Source organism: Sceloporus occidentalis, unplaced genomic scaffold (genome assembly GCF_023333645.1).
Source record: "Sceloporus occidentalis isolate IW3139 unplaced genomic scaffold, rSceOcc1.0.p SCAF_284, whole genome shotgun sequence".
Lineage (NCBI taxonomy): Eukaryota > Metazoa > Chordata > Lepidosauria > Squamata > Phrynosomatidae > Sceloporus > Sceloporus occidentalis.
In genome coordinates, this window is record NW_028317264.1 from 360,001 (window position 1) to 382,789 (window position 22,789).

Consider the following 22,789-nt stretch of genomic DNA (forward strand, 5'->3'; position numbering starts at 1 on the left):
TATGGCTTCCAGGGTTTAACACGTTGAGCACCGAAAGGGCATTCAGTGCTGTGATTTGGCACTCAGGAGGTTAAAGTGTTAATTCGGTGGGATGTTAGGCACGACATGGGGACTCGGGTGTGGGGACCCTGGGGTAGTCCTTGCTGGACGTTAGTCCTGATGTTGGTGGTCCGGCAGCAGATGGTGACACGTCCGGACGGGGGGGGGGGGATGCTGGGACCTCAGAGGCTCTGCGAATCAATCACGCAGAGCATGGGGGCCGAGGGACTGCGCATCTCATTAATACAGAGCCCGGGAGCCAAAAAGCTCTGCGTATCACTTATACAGAGCCCTGGAGCCAAGAGGCTGTGCGTATCACTTATACAGAGCCCCGGGGGGCTGAGAGGCTCTGCGTATCACCTATACAGAGCCCGGGAGCCGAGAGGCTGTGCGTATCACGTATACAGAGCCTGGGAACCGAGGGGCTCTGCGTATCACTTATACAGAGCCCGGGAGCCAAGAGGCTGTGCGTATCACTTATACAGAGCCCGGGAGCCGAGAGGCTGTGCGTATCACTTATACAGAGCCCGGGAGCCGAGGGGCTCTGTGTATCACTTATACAGAGCCCGGGAGCCAAGAGGCTGTGCGTATCACTTATACAGAGCCCGGGAGCCGAGAGGCTGTGCGTATCACTTATACAGAGCCCGGGAGCCGAGGGGCTCTGTGTATCACTTATACAGAGCCCGGGAGCCAAGAGGCTGTGCGTATCACTTATACAGAGCCCCGGGGGGTTGAGAGGCTCTGCGTATCACTTATACAGAGCCCGGGAGCCAAGAGGCTGTGCGTATCACTTATACAGACCCCCGGGGGGCTGAGAGGCTCTGCGTATCACTTATACAGAGCCCGGGAGCCAAGAGGCTGTGCGTATCACTTATACAGAGCCCCGGGGGGCTGAGAGGCTCTGCGTATCGCTTATACAGAGCCCGGGGGCCAAGCTGGTATGGTTGGCGTCTGTGGCCCTTTAATACACGGCCTGAGGCTCTGCGTATGATTTATTCACAGCCTAGCCGGCTCTGCGTGTCGTGCTCTGCGTGTCGTTTATTCGCCGAGCTCAGCGGGTTTTATTTTCTCAAAATGTTAAAAACCAGAGTGGGCAGATTTTCAGTTTTTTGATTATACCCAAATATTTACCGTATTCTGTGCATGCGCCGCAGTGATTAATAACCATTCATCCTCCTAAACCTGCTTATTTACAAAGAAACGCAATCCGCTAACGGGGGAAAGAACCACAAAACCAAGCGAGGCAGGTAGCCGACCCCAGCCTGACCTTTAGGAGGAACCTGTTCTGTTGACACATGCGCGACTTATTTACCAAAAGCAGATGGTTCTGTTGACCTTATTATTGCCGACGCTTCCTGTTTTTTTGCTCCGTTTCTTTTGCATTTTGCTGAATTTTCTATATATCTGTCCTGAAAAATGGACGCCCGGAAACGCGTCGGCACATTTTCCTATGATGTCCGTATGTCGTAAGGTGGAGGGGCCAGGTGGGCCGGACGGCATTTATACGAACTGTGGGGTGCAGAACTAGTGGGGTATTTTAAGATGGCCGGGGTAATAAATAAAAGAAAACACTTTCTGCCAATGGGAACGCTGTATACAGTAATACCCCCCCCGCGCTGTATACAGTAATATAACCCCCAGCGCTGTATACAGTAATATAACCCCCCAGCACTGTATACAGTAATATAACCCCCAGCACTGTATACAGTAATATAACCCCCAGCGCTGTATACAGTAATATAACCCCCAGCACTGTATACAGTAATATAACCCCCCAGCACTGTATACAGTAATATAACCCCCAGTGCTGTATACAGTAATATAACCCCCAGCGCAGTATACAGTAATATAACCCCCAGCACTGTATACAGTAATATAACCCCCCAGCACTGTATACAGTAATATAACCCCCAGTGCTGTATACAGTAATATAACCCCCAGCGCTGTATAACCCCCAGTGCTGTATACAGTAATATAACCCCCAGCGCTGTATACAGTAATATAACCCCCCAGCGCTGTATACAGTAATATAACCCCCAGCGCTGTATACAGTAATATAACCCCCAGCGCTGTATACAGTAATATACCCCCCAGCGCTGTATACAGTAATATAACCCCCAGCGCTGTATACAGTAATATACCCCCCAGCGCTGTATACAGTAATATAACCCCCCAGCGCTGTATACAGTAATATAACCCCCAGCGCTGTATACAGTAATATAACCCCCAGCGCTGTATACAGTCATATAACCCCCCCCACCTGGTTTTATCTCATTTTGTTCCAATAAACTCCCTTTATCTGCAGATCTGGAGCCGCCGTTGTTGTCAGTCATGTGATATTTTGGGTGACTTTCCTACTCACCACACTGAGCTGATGCTTTATGGCGATGCTAATGAAGTCCGTCCCTCCATAGACTTTTATTAGTCAGAGAGTGTAGCCGGGTGATTAAGACTGAGCCATTCTACTGTTCCCCACAGGCAGTATGATAAGGAGTCGGGGTGTTTAGTAGATTGGGGGTCAGATAACAGAGCGAGAATCATACAAAAGGCTGATATGCAGCTGACTGAAAACTTTATATTATGGGGCAAAAAATTTGAATTGTTGTGAAAAAGAAAACAGCCAAATTTGTAAAACATCTGTTTAATGTTAGTAATAAAGCGCTTTGGTGAGAGTCCCTTTAGGGTGAGATCTGTCTTTTTTGGATGTTTGTTGAATGGCGCATAGAGATGGTTTGCTCTGGTCTTACGGGATCTTCTTGCTGTAGAGCGCTGGACGGAGTGAACGCTCCTCCGTCCCCAGACCCGTCGCGATGTATTTAGACGGAGAATAGAGCGGCCTGACATTCCGGCTGCCCCCTCGCTGCGCTCCGTCTTCCTCTCTCCTGATCCGACGCTGATCACAGATCAGCCGGACGCGCGGGGGGGTAGAGAGACGTCACACGATGTTATTTAGGACCTGACTGTCTCGGGAGCCAGCGATAAAACATCAGAGACGGCTTATACCTGAGTAACATCCTTAATGTCCTGAAGTGAGTAGAAGATGCACACTCGCTATCCCCGGAGCTGCCCTTTTGCCCTCTGTTTGTCTAGATACCCCCTTTTGGCCATAATGGGGATTGCATGATGTTGCAGTGTAGCCCAGGGCCAGACTGGGGCCGAAAAACATCTGTGGCCATTTACAGCCAACAGCGACTATAGGAGGAGAAATGTTAGGACAAGAGGCCATAATCATTGTACTTTCCTGAGATGGTGGTTGATAAATGGAACAGCCTCCCAGCAGAAGTGGTGGAGGGTAATAAACGTGCATGGGATAGGCATACGGCTCCTGAATCTAAGACGAGACCAACGACTGATTAAGGTTTGAGTCGTTACAGCAGGAGTTTCTGTGTTTCCACGCCGCACATTAAAGCATCGGACCTACAGCTCGAGAGGCAGTGGCGGTATCCTACCTGCCCCGGGCTACCGGTCACTCGCCCCCGGTTAGCAAGATGGCCAGTCCTGGCGTGTTGTAGGCTGACATGTAGTCCAGACTTTGAGGGAAGTTCATCAATCTAATACAGGATTGGGCTGGGTGAGTATGATGGGAATTGTAGTCAGCAGCACCTGAGACTCAATGCGCCCCCCCCAACACATCTGGCTGAATGGAGATATTGATCCGATTACTGGTGGTTAATTGATTTTGTCTGTAAATAGGATAACATTGTATCAACGTGTGCAGGTCAGAGGCTCTTAAAGGGGTCCGAAGGAAGAATATATATATTTAATTTGAAAATCTGTCACTTTTTTCCCATTTATACATCTATAGATTAAAAAAGAACAATTTACAGTATATATGTATAGGTGTATATATATGTATAATATATTTTTTATATAGATATATATATATAATATATATTTTATATATATATAATATATTTTATATATATATATAATATATTTTATATATGTATATAATATATATTATATATGTATATAATATATATTATATATGTATATAATATATATTATATATGTATATATAAATATATATTATATATGTATATATTATATATGTATATATATTTATAAATATATATATTTATATATATATATATTAATATATATGCACTGTAAATATATATGACACATATATTCCTCACTACTGGGTCATTTTAATTATTTTTAATGACCCGCCCCCCCTGTCGTTAAACTGTTCCGAGCACTCGATGGGTCCGGCATACTCTGTAAGGCTGGAAGGTGATTTCTTGGATATGCTCGTTTTGCCACATTTTGCCACAGCGGCTCTGACACCTTTTAGCGTAACTTTATTCAGTAAAACCGCCAATAACTTGCGTGTCTCTTTTACTTATTTGGACAGAGATGTTTTAGAAGCAAGATAGTGGACAGCGCTGGCATCGTGTAATCGATTCCCTGTCCTGAAACAGTCATTGGGAGCCGAGATAATCAATAGCGGAGGCACGAATGCAGCCACCTGTGCGCATGCAGTGAAGTTGCGCCGAGGCCCATGCAACATGTACTCTAACATGCGTTTTTGCGAGTCACGTGTTCCGTTGGTCAAAAGGTCCTTTTGGGACATAAGTACCCGGACATGAATTATATAGAAATATGGACTATTTAGAAAAATGTCTATCTGATGTAATAAATCAATTTATTGATTTAGGAGCATTATGGAGACCCATGTGGTGGCCCTTTATTAAAAGAGAAGAGAGAACATTTCCCGTGGGGTTTGTTTTAGGGGGTGTGGTTAGAGGTGTGGCTGAGGGTGGTGCTCGATCGAGATTTTTTAAGTCACTTTGTGCCCTATTGGCAACTATTTGTTTAATTGAATAAGACATTTAGAATAATAATAATCATTTTAATATTTATCTTTTAAATTGCTTTTATTTGTATTTTAATCACACATTTAACTTGTAAACGTCAGGCGCGTCGTACATGAAGCCAGAGGATCGTTGTGAATGAAGACACAAAGATGTGGCGTGTACGAGGACATTTAGAATATGATGTCATCAAAGTGCCTGTTGATGTAATGGCCAGGTGTCCCAATACTTTTGTCCACATATCGTGCTTTTCTAGCAGCCCCTTTAAAAAGCCACACATGCCGTCACGCGTGTGGCGGACCCGACACCCCCCCCGCCCCCCGAGCCGTATGTCAGCTTCCACGCAGACGAACGCATAAATAAAAATATACATAGAAGATTAATCACTGGAAATATCCGTACGTGTAAAACCTTTATTGTTCTCATTAATTATGCAGGCGTCTCGGAATGGGAAGGAAATGTTTCGGCGCGCACGGAAGAGCCATCGAAATTACGTTTTAGAAACTATTATCCCGAGACGGCGATGATCCGAGATGTAGAGAGCAAACTGCATGGAGCAAGGAGGCTAGTTAGGGAAAGAAAAGTCATATAGATCGCGGAAGAATGGTAACAATAAAAAAAAACTTTAATGGGGCAGCTGATTGGCCACGGCGGCCCCTCGTACTTTAATACACATTCTTCTTTAATAAAATTATATAGAAATGTACTTACCTGTGGAATCTGCAGCTCTGCTGCTTCCCTACTCCTCCGTGGTCTGACGATTCTTGCTACTGATTGGCTGCTTGAAGTACTAGCGCTGAAATCAATGGCCTCCGGCTACCCGGAGCCCCCTTGCGGGATGCGGGTAGGAGGTCTCGCCAGTGTCGTGGGAGGGGATGTGGGCGGGCTGTGGGCGTGGCCTGAGATTTCCCGCTGTGACCCGGAGACCCTGAGAAGCGGCGCTTCACCCCGGAGAGTTCCCAGATATGCTAAGGAGATGTGTCTTCGCTTTATGTATAAAGCACCAACAGAGTCTGCTGCGATGTACAATGTAACCCGTTGTGACAGACAGATAGTTATATGGTGAGCGTAACATCCCGGCGGCCATGCTTATATCACGGCCTGCAATGCTGTTACAGAGACCGCTGACCGCTACGCATGAGCCGTACTAACAGTCATGCATTGCACATGCGCGGATGAGGCTGAACACTAATCTGTCATGTGACATAAAGGCCGGGGCTAATAGGTTATTGCCATAGAAACTGAAAAGTCTTAATGATTTCTAAGGAGCGAATAAAATGCCAGATCTGCTGAGATTAACGTGATGAAGAGCCTAATAAATGTTTGATCTTAGCCGAACAGCGCAGATACGGTCCACAGCGGGAGGACAAAACTCATCCGTTTTGGTAAATTCAGACAATTCCGAGCGGGTCTACTTAATCCATAATTGTGGACCTGCATATCCCCCAAGTGTCCCTGTTTTTGCAAACCAGTCACGATTTTCGGGCACTGTCCTGCTGTCTCTCGAGTAGGTGCCTCGCTCTCCTGCCTTTGCTGGCAGCGAGGATCATCGATCAGTTGGGGAGATCCTCTGATCCCCTGCGATCCGCTGGGCTCACACACAAATACCCGAGATTCGCCCTCGTTTTCCCCAGGCTGACCATAGCGTAGGTAGGTGACCAGCAATGGCGCCCGTTATCCGTTATAGAGACGGCGTGGAGACCAAACGAGAGCCTCCCGTACGTCATGCGGCTCTCCTCAAATGACCCCCTCTGCAGGATCACACAAGCATCATTTATCTTACAAATACGCTGATCCTTGTATATGACGGGAGATTGCACGCTTATTTATATTAATTATTATATTATACAATATTATTTATATTATTATTTAATTATTTAATTTCCAGGGTGGAAAAAAAAGCACATACCTTTTGGAGAAGCTGCAGCACACTTTTTCCATCAGTGGCATGAAAGTAGTCAGTGGGAGCGCTTTCTATGTATATGTGCTGGAGGTCTTGTTAGACCACCTCAAGCTCTTGCCAGAATATATCTCTTGCAAGCCAAGGAGCTACGGGGCATAGAGGGGATTCGAATGCAGCTACGAGGTTGGGTCCGGGGGGCTACATTATCAAAAACAGAATTTGCCGAGGACGTTATAGTGCGTCCTGTGGTTTTCACACCGGTGGGGAGGTTTCCCTGCTGACTGATCCAATGGAAGAGTGCTTGAGACAAGCGCCGACTACATCAAAATAAGAGAGAATGCCCGAACGGACCCTGAGCTGACACCGCTGGAAAAAAACATTTCAAGTAAAAAAGTAGCATTAAAAAATAAATAAATAGACTCCAGTGATGTCAAAATGACATCACAAGGGGTATCATCTACTTTCAAGAAAGACCCCTGAAAAAATGATAATAATAATAATGTAAAAACATTTTTTAAAAACAAAAAAAAATATGTCCTAAAAAAAAAAGCTCTGGTAACTTACAGGAGTAAAACCTCTGGTCACAAAGGGGTTAAGTTGCCGATTGCTTTTGATTGGTTTAGCGAAGGGAGAGAACATCAGGACAGGAAGTTGATTGGATACCGTTGGCGCTGCCACGGGCTGCCGTCGATTTTCAGATTTTAATTTTCCCGAAAGGTGAATTTTTAAACAAAATATCTCCAAAAAGAGGAAACTCCAAACACGGAAGTCAGAAAGATGACATAAATTCTGCTAAAAGGGGGCAGCTCTCCTTTAATGCTCTCCAAATAGTCTCTTTAAAGGGGCAGTGTCTCTGAGGGTGGGATACGGTCGGTTACGCACGTTCTTTAACACGTATCGGAATTCCGGATGCCATCCATCTCGTGCTCGCTGAGGCCTGCCGTTCACATGCTCTTGACGTGTAATAACAAATGGCATGTTGGCTGCCCAGCAGACCAGGAGACATGAATGAGACGGGTTCCAAGCGGCTGGAACGAGCACCGTGATTAATATGGCGCATATATGCCATACCATGCCTCCCAACTGCCCCTGATTTCCAGACACAGTCCTGCCATGCCCGGTAGCTGCCCCACTATCACAGGAAGTGGGGATCAAGGGCCGGTTGGGGGAGATCCTCTGAACGACGCATGCACGGAGCCGTAAAGATCAATGGAGGTCTGAGCTGTTGCAACACCGACCTCCACTGCAGCTCCCACGTCGCATGTTAACGGTTTACGGTCCCAATAAACATGACTCGGGTTATGTTGAAAACTCTGTACGCGTTATTGTGACTTTTAGGGCTGCAGAACACGTCGCAAGCATTCGGAGCTCCTAGAACCGAGGGGCAACGGAGGTAGGAAGAGCGGGGGTTCAGATTTACTCCCCAAAGAGCAGTTTGGCTCCTGAAGAGGGACTGTCCCTCCTAAAGAGTCTCGCGTGGAGGTATGATACATGGATTGTAACAATATTTATTATTGTGAAACATCCGTGGTCTGGCTACCTGGCGTGCGCGGCTGGCTAATGTGCCCGTGGCACGGATGGGTGGCACTAAAACCCGGCTGCTGGGGGAGAACGCGTTGGAAGGGCTCCGTAATGCCAATGCCCCCCCACTGCGTCTTTAATAGTTCTCTATGTTCCCATCTCAGCTCGCGTTAATATTTGCCGGCACCGATTGCGAGCTTTTGTGCCAAAGCACTCTGCGCTGACGCCATCTCTCTCTCTCTGTGCGAGTTGTTTGTTTGCTCTCGTTAAAAGACTGAGGTTTCCGTAATTATACCCAGATCTCCCGAGTGTAAACGAAATCTTTGCGTTTGCAGAGAGCCTGCGGGCCGCGCGTCCCACGGAGAGGATCGGGTGCCTGCGCGGTGACGGAGCAGCCATAATCTTCGAATAAACAGAGCGGGCAGACACGGGGCGGGCGAAGCCTGCGGGTCCCGGCTGCTGCGTCGGGCATCAGAACCCCACGAGGAATTCACTTTGTTTATTAATTACTTTTTGCCAAATAGAGTCTATGGCGGTATTTAAAGAATAATAATGCCCCCCCCCCAAAAAAAAAACTGGCTGTCAGATCCCAAACTGGGACTGTACTCCTGAATCTGGGACACTTGTCAGGCATGACGTCACGACTTTCCATGCCAATATAGGTTGGATCCATATCTACGACCCCCCCTGATATCTCATGCATCCCCTGCAGAATATAACAGGGGGAGGGGGAAGGGGCAAATGCACATGGGGGCAAATTATAAATAATCCCTCTGCAATCAGGAAGAAAGCCTTACCCTGTAAACTGTATTAAATAGTGCGTTCGAAGCAAATAATAACTTTTCTGCAGCAGGGACTATATTCGCATAAAATGGGTAAAATGTTACAAATTGAAAAAGTGACACTTTAGCTATTTTTTTTACGTTACAATTCCGCACGCTAAATAAACCCTTATCCCAGATACCATAATCTACACGTACGGCATATGCCCCGGGAGCAGCCGACTTCACTTCCTGTTCTCCCCCACCTCTAAGTTGCTGATTGTTGCTGATTGGTTCAAGCAGCCTTTGCATAGACGCCAAGAGAACGGAGAGAACCTCAGAGCGGGAGATGGATCGTTCTAGTCGTGTTACAGTTAATTGCATTAATTGCCCAAGAAGAGGCTATAGTTGGAATATGTTAATTATTATTAAAAGCGGCGGCGGCGGCAGTGACAGACCCCCCCTCTTTGTATAAAAGGCTCTGTTACATTTATGTTGAGTTGCGAAGAGATACAGACATCGGCGCAGCCCCCGATCCATTAGCCGGGATTTTAAAGGAACACGTCGTCTTTATTGTTCGATTGACATTACATCCGTCTGCGCCGGCAGATTACTCACTGTGTGGGCTCGCTGTCTGCGCCGAGTCAATAGATGCAATTTTCATATATGTCTGATGCATGGAAAAGAGGAAGAATGAAGCAGACGGAATGAACACATCATTCTCAACTATCGGGATTTCTGCAGTCAATGGATTGAGAGCTTTCCGTCATTATCCACCTTTATGGATCGATGCGCCGTTAAAGTGACAGTACTATAAAAACAGGGTTTTTTTCCATTTGAATGTTATATTACGTACCCCTTCATGTCGAGTCCCCCCTACCAAAATGCATTATGGGATTTTCTAAATTGCGGTTGAAATTATATATTCCCTGCTGTTCCTATACACATTATCGGGGTTTTTAGGGCTGTAGAACCCTGCGATCCCCTCATACCCAGCAAACTTTCTGAGCTCCTAGAAAAGAGGGGCATCGGGGGAGGAGAGCGGGGATTTGGGGAGGAAAGAGAGAATCAGAGGAGGAAAGAGGGGATCAGAGGAGGAAAGAGAGGATCAGAGGAGGAAAGAGGGGATCAGAGGAGGAAAGAGAGGATCAGGAGAGGAAATAGAAAATCTGGGGAGGAAAGAGGGACATATGGATCTTGTCCTAAAGAGGGACTGTGTCCTTCCTATAATTTTAGATTGTAAGCTCACGCGCAGGGCCCTCAGAAGCGCAGCATTATTACCAGCGACTTTGTATGAATGTACCGTATGGCTAGATTGCAAGCTCATAGGCCGGGTTCTGAACTCCTGTTATATCTGTATGTATCAATGTGTATTTGTCATGTATTTGTTAGCTTCCCCCGTACATTGTACAGCGCTGCGGAATATGTTAGCGCTTATTAGATAAAGCTATATAATAACAGATCTAGATTGGGCTGGGAATTTAGATTTTAAGATTTAGCTGAGATTTTAAGATAATTAAAGGAATGAGAGGCTGGAAATGTGAAAAATGCCAAAATTGGCGGAATTAGACTTTTTTTTAAAGCGTTTAGTATCTCTGGTCCCCCTAGAGTCCGATCACCTGTAATTCCTCCGTCCCGGCCGTACGTTAGACAATCGTCTCCCACAAACAGGGCCTGGAATCCATCTTCACAAGAAAAGGAACCAATAAATACAGCCTCCTTCCAGCAGTTACGTTCTTAACATTCCTGGCGGAAAGCGGCCCGGTAACCACAACACAGGGCTATTTATAGCCTCTAATGCTAAGCGGCAGCCGGGCCCCTCGTCCCGCTCACTTCTCGGGGGCTCTGGTAGAAACAAACCTTGTGTTTTTTTACCTTCTTAGGGATGAAGGCACCTCGTGGTTACTTTTCCGTTTGGAACATTGGTGTGGATGCTATTTTGGTGAAAAACTGGGCTTTTTGGGGACTTCACTTCTCCGGGGGGTGGTTATGGGTGGAGAGTTGACATATGAGTCAAAATAGTTACTACGGCCGAGGACCACCATCAGAAATCTTGGGGCCCAATACTAACGTACAGACACTACCCCCCCCCCCCCCCGCCTGTCCCACCCCATGCCCTCAGAATAGACCGCCTGGCCTTTAAGATCTCAATGGGGCCACCAGGTCCCAGTTCCTAGAAAGTAGCCACCAGGCCGCAAAAGGCTGCAAGGACCCAGACATGGATAGTGGTCCGCTAGGGCCCAGTGCTGTTTACCAAGCCAGATATTTTGGAAATTTAGTTTTTTAATCAAATGCTAGTAAAAAAAAAGTTGCTGGGGGTTCCCCTTTAACAGTCAAAAGATACACAAGTTATTATAAAGAATAACCTTAAAATTGTTTAAGACGCCCACATAAGGAGTGAATTTCTTTCACAATCTTTCTTTCTTAATCATCTTCGTCCAACGCGGTTAAACATTCCGTTTGTAAATGCGGGGTCTGCCTCACCATCTCTCGATGCGGAGAGACTCTGGCATATAATACAAAGAGTTTACTGAAAATGACAGTAGCCGTTCCAGGCTGGGATCGGCGCGCTGAAGATGGAAATTCTTGCCGGCGGAGACAATGTGGAGACTCCGCGTAGCTTAATGTGAGATTGCTCCAGAATTCCGAGGCTATCTTCATGAAACTCTCCGTGATAATACAGGGCTGGGTTAGACGGAGAATAGACCATAAATGTATTAAAAAGAATCATGAAAATGTCTATTTTTTGAGTATTGACTGCCCTGGTCCTGAGGTCACCCCCCGGCAGAATACTCGGCAAGGTCTCAAGTTCCTCCTGCATTGGCTGATGAACCTCTTACCCCAATAATTCCAAAAACTGCCAGGAGAACCTTGAGGAGGCCAATTCAAGATAAACTCACCTCAGCTTATGTATCAGTGAGTAGAGTCTCTCCACTGGACAAACTGAGGATGTTCCTCAAAGTTGTTGAGCAATCAAGAACATGCTTTCTATGTTAGTAAATTGGTTCTGTTGGATTTGGATTGGAGAGACATTTTTGACCGGAGAACCTTTCGTGGTAATAATTTTTGTCCAGCTGGTGGCCTCAGAGATTAGATAGTTTAAAGGGACTTGGCTTGTCAGGACATGCTCCATGATGGCATGTGACCTTCTAGAAAAGAAGAACGCAATGAAACCCTTCAATGGTATTTTAAAAATTCCGTGAAAGCGATACTTTTGGTCTTGAAGCCGTGGTCAACCCTGAGTTCCTGGTTCAACGTTACCTGTCCTATGAGTGCGGAGGTCTGTCCTCTTACGATATCCAACTCATTTTCACATTATTGGCTATTATTTGGGGATAATTCCCCCAAATTATCTAATTTGTATCTGAAAGAAATCCATTTTATGCTCAGTATGAAGCCGTCTTCTTCTCCCTAATCCATATTGTCATCAAAACAGTTCTAAGGGGTCTTCGGAAATCTTTTTAATGACCTTGGATATTGATTTATATGATAATCGTATTGCTTCTCGGGCCAATTCTTTACGGTAAGTCATTTTGATTTGAAAAACCTTATTAATCCAACTTCTCGATACCTATTTAAGTTTCACTTTTGTTATATTAACAATTTCCTTTAATTAACTGCAGAGATTTGAGCTGAATTCTTGGTAGTTTGGATATTGAGGAAGATCACCGTTCTATTTCCATACAGTCTACGAACGGAACGCTGTGTTCAATTTGAACGCGGTTCAAAGGGATCTATTGGATTACTTTAAATACAATGTTATTTAACAAGAGATAAAGAGGGTCCTGTGCAGATGAGTTTACAATCTAGAAGATCATCAACTCTAAAAAACATACATGTTAAGGAACATTACCTAGAACATTAACTGTTAAATACCCACTACGGAACGTAATCTGGAACCTTTACTTTCCCATACCCACTACAGAAGGAAAAGCCGTTCGTGAAGATTCCTTTACATTTGGTTGGTTCACAAATCTCTATGAGAAGATGATATAACGTCGTTCCTCGTTACCAGTGCAGCGCGATACAACCCCGGAATCATCCCAGCCACCTGCATTGAAGAATATGCAAATAAGCCAGTGGCAGGTTGTTTGTAACATGATCGGCCCCATTCGGCCCTCGTCTAGTCTGCCCATTCTTTCTGCTGTACAGACTCAAACCTTAACCAGTCGTTGGTCTCGTCTTAGATTCAGGAGCCGTATGTCTATCCCATGCGTGTTTAAATTCCTTCGCTGTATTAGCCTCTACCACTTCTGCTGGGAGCCTGTCCCACGTATCTACCACCATCTCAGTAAAGGAAAACTGATATTGGCTGGACCGCCCACGACATCAGTGGGAGGAGCCAGAGAGTTCCCAGGTATGGCGATCAGGTGGGACAAAAGTGTCCCAGCGTCGGGTGTTCTGCTGCAGAGCATTACAATTATTTAAAGCTCCGGACACAGATGTCTTGAATGTTATAGCAGGTTTTATGATAAGGTTTGCCGGATGGCGTCTTCTCGATGTCACCGTACGGTGTTTAGGTTGTGTTATTGTTTGATAGGAATTGTATATATTGCTGAATCTCGTGTCTTTCTGTCCTTCTGCGGAATAAAATATACGTTAAAAAAAACGACCAAAAAGCTTGGAATAAAGAAAAAGCAAAAGGTTCCTTTGACAATCAAAATGTGTTACATACAACTTTAATGTATGTTCCAAGTACGGGAAACTTCAAATATTAACCCTTTTATAGCCCATCTCAAAGATTCTATTGCAGTGTCTTGCTAATGGTGGTGACCAAAATAACGGTCCTTATGAAAACCATGACTTCCCAGGGTGTAATGAAAACACCTGTATTCAAGCAGGGGTTATAGCTGGCATATAGCACCAGTTGGGATGCTCAGATCTCATTCAATCAGAACAGAAGTAAGCTTCGCACTATGTGACCTTGAGAATATTCCCCTTAATTCACCCTGAGGTTGGGGTAAAACCCTGAGACTAAGGGGCAAATTGATCGTGACAGCTTCCAGGTGTAGATAAGAGGAAACGCCAATGCAATTTGGGGCCAAATAAGAATAATGACGAATGTGACGCCTAGCGGGATACCGGGGCTGGTAGGAGTCGCCGCTTCGCTTTCTAAAGCCTTTTTAAGCCCTTTTCTCTTAGGATTTGAATTTTTTTTTAACCCCTTAAGGACAATGGACGGTCCTTAAACTCATTGAAAACAATGCATTTTGAGCCCATACGGGCTTTGTCATTAAGGGGTTAAAAAGGAATCGTGAGAATGCGTGTCTGTACCAGAACCCCGGGACAAACTGGCTTAAACCAGCTTCCAAGGGCCCGTAGATATCCAGATCCAGCCTCCTTTCATCCTGAGCTCCATCTAAACAACATGATGTGTTTTTACTCCTTTGATGTGAACGGAACTGGAATCCGTCCTGGAAATTCAGCAGCCGCGGCTTAAAGCGACCCCACGGCTGGCCGAGCATCAAGCGAGGAGCTGAGAGGGATTTAGCGAACCCGGCCCTGTGTTAGAATAAAGAAAAACTAACATTTTTCCAAAAAAAAAAAAAAAAAATGTCTTCAATTATGATCCCCCCCCCCCACCCCCCGAACATTGTAAATGGCCAAAGAGGGACAATTTTAGTGTAAGGGCATTGGGTTAGAGGCATGGCTGGGGTTGGGGCAATTTGGGACATTGTGGGAAAATTAAATGGTATAAAGCCGTTTCCTGCTGTTTCTATACACATTATCGGGGCTTTTAGGGCTGTAGAACCCTGAGATGCCCTCAAACCCAGCAAACATTTTGACCGCCTAGAAAAGAGGGGCATCAGGGGGATTTAAGTCCCCCAACGAGGGACACTTGGCAGGTGTGGAGTCAGCAGGGTCCCACATATCTCACTACGTCATCGGTGGAATATAATTCTAGGATGAACGGCTGGAGCAGTAGATTTAGTAGATCACGTTCAGCCATACTGCTGGAATCTGGAATATACTAATCGTTATTACTCTTTTTGTATTTTTTTGTCACTGCAGGTTCTAATTACACAAACCCGCTCCCCGCCCTGGGCACCATGAACTCTACCCCTGGCCTGGCGACGGAACACATCCCGACCCCGGGCGCGGCGCTCTCATGGCAGGCGGCCATCGACGCGGCTCGCCAGGCCAAGCTCATGGGCAGCGCAGCCAATGCCACCATATCTACAGTCAGCTCCACGCAGAGAAAGAGGCAACAGTACAGCAAACAGAAAAAACAAGGGGCCGCCTCGGCCACGAGACCGCCACGGGCGCTGCTCTGCCTCACCCTGAAAAACCCCATCCGCAGAGCTTGTATCAGCATCGTGGAGTGGAAGTATCCTTATGACTCTTATAGCGAAACGCGTTGGGGGTCTGCACCTGCAGAATTACCCGTTTCCTCCATGGGGGTCTCTTTTTGTCTTTCAGTTCCTGTCTGTTGAGTTTCCTACCATGATATCTCTCTCATATATAGGATGTCTCGCAATGGGGATAGTCAGCTGTCACCGGGTTTCTTCAATCTTCTCAATCTTCTAGATTTTGGTCAAGATTAATGAAGCTGCCCATAATTAACATGATAGAACGGGGGCGCTTTTCATCTTTCAGGCATTTTAAACAATTGAATATATCGTCCGATATCGTATTTGGAGAAGACTTTTGTGGTTGTATTTGCTCCGGTAGCTGTAAAGGTCACAGGCAAATGTTCCTGACATAGAAAAAAAAATGTATTATTAAATTAAATTCTTAAAATTTAAAAGGTAAGAATCCTTTCTTTTTTTTTTTTTGCCCGTAGTAAAATAGAATATTATTACTCAAGCACGGGTACATGCCCAGCCAGAAGAGTTGGGGAATATCTGACCATAAACGTGGACCCCATAGATCAGCTACGTGTTTATTATGAGTAGTGGGAACAGGTCATGGCGATCCAGAGGAAGGGATGAGAAGGGACCGTTTCGGAAGAACTTTGAAAGGACCGAGTATTTATTCTGGCACACGACTGCCTGACACCCAGCCTGACATACGAGGGAGATCTTGGCGAAAGCAGAGCCATCCTGCTCAGGGCGGCAGATGTTCCGTGTCAAGGAACGCAACTGAGTCCATGCTCTGTTTTAACCCGATAAATGCCAGGGACGCATCAAAAGACGTTAGAAATAAAATGGGGAAATACATGAAGGGTGTTAGATTATCGTCACCCCATTGGGTAGATTAGGGGCCGTGCCAATAAAACACCAATGTAGAAAAGTGCGCTTTGGGTTAAAACCCACTTATTGATCATTTTTTGTGAACTTTTTTTTCACGGGATCTACATGCGATACAAGAAACGAGAGCGTCCCACGCGTGCACTTTTACATTGAATCTACATTATAAGGGGCCAGTTGGGCCACAAGCTTCAATTTATTCCGAGTGGGGGCAGCAACCCCTGGAGGGTCAGGTCACCCTGTTGACGAACAGGGCTTGTTACTTGGGAGATCTCTGATGGGGATGACATCATATCCCAGCACACAAAATTGATGATGGCGGCAGCGAAGGGTTTGGGGGGGGGCACCGATCTGGGTAAAGTATATATGCCAATGACTGCAAGGGCCCAGAATACTGTGGCCCCTGGAGCCACATCTACCCTACTTTGCCAGGGCCTGCAGTTGGTAGTCTTGGTTCCTTCGTGGCTAATCCACGGGGTTTGGGCATAACACGCGTGAAATGTGTCTTCTCCTCAACACATATTTCCTTAACCTCTCCCGCAGACCGTTCGAAATCATTATTTTGCTGACCATTTTCGCCAACTGTGTGGCCTTAGCTGTGTACATACCCTTCCCCGAAGACGATTCCAACGCCACAAACTCCAATCTGGTAAGTGCTGGCTGTTTTTATGTTTTTACGCCCGGCAGGGAGGCTTTCAGTCGCAAGAACAAAACAATACAAAGAGATGTGAAGTCATTCATTAGAAGACTGCTTTCTCAAGCAGGTGCCTTGTTGTGCCTTGCGTGGCAAATTCACCCATTTCTTTTACCGTCCGCTCGCTTCGGCTCCTAAGCTTAGTAGGACTTGTCGGCTAACACCGAAGGGGCAAAAAAGAAACGGGGAAAGATATTTTTCCAAAGATGGTCAACATGGATGTCCACCTTGAAGCCAGAAGTCTTCTTTTCAGCCCATAATCTATTCATAAACCTGGGTTGTGTTTGTGGGTGCTGATGCTGACGGTGATGAACTTGATAGAACATTCCAAACATTGTGTAAAGTTCTACTATATTTTTATGGAATCTTCGTAGTGATACATTTGTTTCTGGGAATGTTATTCTGTCGTTCACTTGTATCTGGCGTGTTCCTAGATAATGTTTTTGGTGTTTTTCTTCATGGGCTTTGGTGGCTATTAATTGAGATATTAAGATGTTTAGTATCTCGAAGAAGGGGACTCACCAGCTTGGGAGGTCACAGGTGAGGTGGACCCTTTTAAATCCTTGACTCTATGTCTTACACCAGACTCTATAATTAACTATTAAATTGGTGAGGTTTCCTCCAAAGAAACCAACAGCGTCAGACATATCTTATGGTTCTGTGGTGGATCTCTTGGGTTTCTCCCCAGGTGTAAAGGTGAGCCCAGTATGGTCCTTCTTGCTCCCTCTGCCAATGACCATAGCTGGGAATAGTTGGCTTTCGCCGGAGACTCCGGGTGTAGCGTCGCTTCTCCGGGCCACTAAGGCCCTCGTAGTACTTTTAGAGGGGGAATAAGAAGGGGCGGCAAATCCTTTCGAGGATTTGGGGATCCTGTGTGCCAGATGGGTAGTCTCTGAAAACCTGGCGTGTCTCCGGTCCTCGGGGGGCTAGATTTGGACGGCCCCACTTTAGACCCAGGGAGAAAATACACACAATTTTAATGCTTAAATGCCAGTTTCCCTTTAATTCAGAAGCTGCGAAGAACCTTCCAAGTCACGCTGGATGTTGGTCAGAGCTGCTTCACAAATTCACGCTGCTGCCAGAATCACAGGATGAGTCAGATTTTGTTATTGTGGACCAAAATCCTGACATTTACACAAAAATCCTAGTGATCACTGTTTGAGATAGAAGTGACATTGACAAATGAGAGTACCGTGACCCGAGTAACTGCTACCATGCTGGAATGGATAGGACGCTGACCTTTTTATGCATTTAAAAGGTTAATATTGTGATTAAACCACCATCCCATAAATAAAATGCCAATATTTCACCGCAGAAAGCTTTATTCCTAAAGACAGACGCAGCAGACACAAGAAGTATCACAAAACAGCAGGAATGAGAGAAACGGAGTGAGATGGGAAACTGCAGAGCCGTAAATTATCGGAGATATAGCTCTTCGGATCACTATTTAAAGGGGTAACCCAATGGAGGGGGCAAAAAAAGAATTCTCCTTGACTATAACCCCAGTGCTGTATAAAGTAATATCCCGCAAGTGCTGTATACAGTAATATAACCCCCCAGCGCTGTATACAGTAATATAACCCCCAGCGCTGTATACAGTTATATAACCCCCAGCGCTGTGTACAGTAATATAACCCCCAGCGCTGTATACAGTAATAACCCCCCAGCGCTGTATACAGTAATATAACCCCCAGTGCTGTATACAGTAATAACCCCCAGCTCTGTATACAATAATAACCCCCCAGCACTGTATACAGTAATATAACCCCAGCGCTGTATACAGTAATATAACCCCCCAGCTCTGTATACAGTAATATATCCCCCAGCGCTGTATACAGTAATAACCCCCCAGCGCTGTATACAGTAATATAACCCCCAGCACTGTATACAGTAATATAACCCCCAGTGCTGTATACAGTAATATAACCCCCAGCGCTGTGTACAGTAATATAACCCCCAGCGCTGTATACAGTAATAACCCCCCAGTGCTGTATACAGTAATATAACCCCCAGCACTGTATACAGTAATATATCCCCCAGTGCTGTATACAGTAATATAACCCCCAGTGCTGTATACAGTAATAACACCCCAGCTCTGTATACAATAATAACCCCCCAGCACTGTATACAGTAATATAACCCCTGCGCTGTATACAGTAATATAACCCCCAGTGCTGTATACAGTAATATAACCCCCCAGCTCTGTATACAGTAATATATCCCCCAGCGCTGTATACAGTAATATAACCCCCAGTGCTGTATACAGTAATATAGCCCCCAGTACTGTATACAGTAATATACCCCCCCCAGCACTGTATACAGTAATATACCCCCCCCCCAGCGCTGTATATTTTGATATAAATGTCTACTTGGCCAGAATTTGTCGATCTTTTTGTGTTCTGGGGGTGTTTTTTACCTGCCGAGTTCTGCCCGGTCCCCGCTACTATCCCAAAGCTACAAATAGCTAGGATCCCGAATTCCATTCGCCGATACATTAACCATAAACTTTCCCTGCCTAAGTAATCAATAATGTAATTATTCTGGATCTCCCCGGTGCCACGGTTTTGCAGCTTAATTAGATGATAATTAACCTCCTTTGTGAAGATAAAATACGCACCCACCACAGTGTAATAAATTACACACACTATCAGTATGCTCCACGATTGTTTCTTTACAAAAGAGGAAAGGTATCGGCCTTTATCATACGACATTAAATATGTTTTTCCAGGTTAATTCGTTTTTTTCTGTCTCGTTTCTCATTAGTATTATTTGTTTAAATTTACAATTATAATTGTATAATTATAACCTGGCGCTGAACAGGTTAAATGTATGAATAGGAATACATGACTATTTGTTTTTTGCCACTTTGGGCGTCATGGTTGTAAGCACAGCAAATCAGGACTGTTCCAGGACACTTGGGAGGTATGGGCTGACATACCTCCCAAGTGTCCTGGAACAGTCCTGATTTTCGGGCACTTCCCCACTGTCCCGGGAAGCTCACGCTTTATGGGTCCACTTGGGTTTTGGCTGTTCCTGCAGACGCTCTAGTTAACCCTCTCCTGCTTCCCAGACCTGATGGCTGATATCCCTGTTGTGTTATTAGCCTGTAATAATGAATGAGTTATTCATTCGCAGCATGGAGCGCGAGCTGCAATATTTATGATCGCAGACTGAGTGGAGCCGATGACCTTTCCCTGCCTATAGATTTACATTAGGGCTCGGCAAACAAATTGTCACAGAGGTTTAGAAATGACAGCCGGAAAACAAGGAACCCGTCTGATATTCTAATATAGAGATGTCTGCGTATTACATCGCAAGGGAAGGACCGCGCTCTTGCTAGACGAGCATCAGTGGGGCAAATGCGGCTTGCTTCGGGGGGGGGCTCCCTCATTCAGATTGCTCTCTAGGATCGGTGGATCAAAGTTTCGCAGACCCATCATTTTAGCAGTTTAATGTATGTGGGGTCTCCGGGATTTTGCCCCCCCCCCCCGTTGTTTTCTATACACAAGTTGCGTTCGGCCGAACGTATCTCCATACATGTGATATACCGACCTCCGTCGGCGGGATGCCTGGAAAGCGATCCTATGGATAGTATTGGGAGCGCTTTCCTGCCACTGATTGGCTGCTTTAATATGCATTCTTCCTTGGTGGGGCTGTCAAGGACATTAAACTGTCCCTTCAATAAAATGTAGGATAAGCAAATGAACTTTTTAAAAGCTTTTATATATATTTTTTAATCATCACATAAATAAACTTTAAAATTAGGATATGAGACCCAAATTATACATTATTAAGAATTATTTCCTGGGAAAGGTTTGGGAATTCAGCGTTACTAGGAATGATATTTCTAGCATTCATTTAGTTTCAAAAGGGTTAAATCCACCAGAAGAAAAGGCATTTTTGCCTGTTTTACGAGAAATTCCATCTAAATTACAAGATTGGCTAACACATGAAACCGCAGGTCACTCGTTTTGATCCCTTTTTAACCTTTTAAATGCCATTATTGTAAAAATCAAGTCACCGATCCCGCAGAACCCCCTTTTAACCTCTGCCAGTGCCAGCATGCCCTTGGGGGGTGGGGGGTGTTGCCCTTTTGGCACTAAAAGAGTTAATAATAATGATACATTTTATGAATTGTTGCATTGTGAAGGTCTGAGCAGGGAGCTGGGGGAGGGGTGGGACAAAATACAGCGTATCCATGACAACTTCTGTAGCCAATCAGCACGCTCCATGCAGACAGCAGCTAGCGTGATATAATTAGTTGTCTTTATAAATAAATATTGACAGTAATAACATTGTTTCAGCAACGATAACAATAAACACTCCATGTTCTCCCTCTAAAAATGGCCGCACATCTAAATAAATCCCTCTGGTGATTTGAATAATAATTTTGTCACCGTACGCCACGCTGAGTACAAAAAAAGTCAGACATTTTTATTAATAATGACACTTTTGGTGAAATTGACTTCTTAGAAATATATGCATTATTTCAAATGTAAAGTCATTATATCCATAGTGTCCGCATGACGAGTATTTATCGTGCATTCAGGGTGTAACTTTAGTCCTAAAGATCCATTATTAGCTAAAAACACCTACATATCTGCCACCACCCTGACTACCATACCTACCAAGTGCCAAGTGTTCATAATGGGCAGTCCCTTCCGTAAATCCAAATCCTGATACTCCTCCTTATAGGAGCTCAGAATATTTGCTGGCCCAAATAATGTGTATAGAAACAATAGAAAGTGGAATTATAAATTATCCTATGTCACATTTTTTTTTGTAAATAGCTGCCAATAGGTCACAAAGTCACGTAAAAAAAAGTCTTAGTAAAGTCCTGCCCTAGCCACACCTCCAGACACACCTCTAACCACACCCCCAGAAAAAAGAGTCCCTCTTTGGCCATTTAAATTTTAGGCGCTATGTTAAACTATAGCATAAAAAAAATCTAATAACAGTAAGCGAAGATCTAATCATCCTTTGTTCTCCGGCATTCTGATTGAGAAGGAGGACCGGTGAGATCCCAGTACATTCGGCCTGTTGGCTAGTACTTATAATAATCATTAAGCCAACTGACGTGACCTCTTGAGGGCCTGTAGCAGTGAAAATGTTAATTGGCCTGAGCTGTCGAGTCCTTACGATGCTAATCATTGCGTAGGTAACGCTTTCCTTCTGAATCCAATCAATTTACAAGTTCTGTGATTGATCCTTAGCAGGAGCTCAGCGCTCTGTATTCATAAAACAGTGTATTAAGTGATCATTATTGCTCTACTTTACCGCGGCCCCCGGAGATCAATACGCTATGTGATGCGGCCCGGCGAGGCAAAACATCTCTAACGCAAATAGTCCGCTGAATTAGACCTCAGTAATCCACCGGGTGTTGATTACAGAACAGGGGTAAATACCAAGTAAAAATGGCAGGAGAATGTTTGAAAAGAGGACCTCTTTGGCACACAAATCCTTCATGCCCCTCTTTCCTCACCTGATGCCTCTCTTACCTTTCTGATGCCCCTCTTTCCTCCTCGATGAACCTCTTTCCTCAACCGATGCCCCTCTTTCCTTTCTGATGCCCCTCTTTCCTTTCCGATGCCCCTCTTTCCTTTCCGATGCCCCTCTTTCCTCCCTGATGTCCCTCTTTCCTCCCTGATGTCCCTCTTTCCTCACCTGATGCCCTTCTTTTCTAGGAGATTAGAATGTTTGCTGGGTATGAGGGTATCGCAGGGTTCTACACAATAATGGGTATCTAAGGAGCAGGAGATGGGTTTCTAAATTTGTGAGAGAGGAAACGCTTGGCCCTCTGGCCTTTAGCTCGAGGACGCAGGGAGGTCCGAGGTGTCCTCATGGAGACCCCACGTTAGGTGTAT

General features: G+C 45.2%; 1 protein-coding gene across 8 annotated transcripts in view; it reads left to right on the forward strand.

Annotated features, from left to right (window-relative positions):
• The window catches only part of LOC149275476 (voltage-dependent L-type calcium channel subunit alpha-1C-like), a 163,689-nt gene that overhangs the window by 35,826 nt on the left and 105,074 nt on the right, over positions 1-22,789 (forward strand). For 7 of the 8 annotated variants that reach the window (XM_089504675.1, XM_089504677.1, XM_089504676.1 and 4 more), the window contains exons 1-2: positions 15,059-15,369; positions 16,775-16,880. In XM_089504675.1, the coding sequence (XP_089360801.1) occupies positions 15,092-15,369; positions 16,775-16,880 (384 nt within the window). In that variant the 5' untranslated portion in view covers positions 15,059-15,091. Of the gene's footprint in view, positions 1-15,053; positions 15,370-16,774; positions 16,881-22,789 lie in introns of those variants that run through there. The other variant, XM_089504674.1, reaches the window with a different exon arrangement.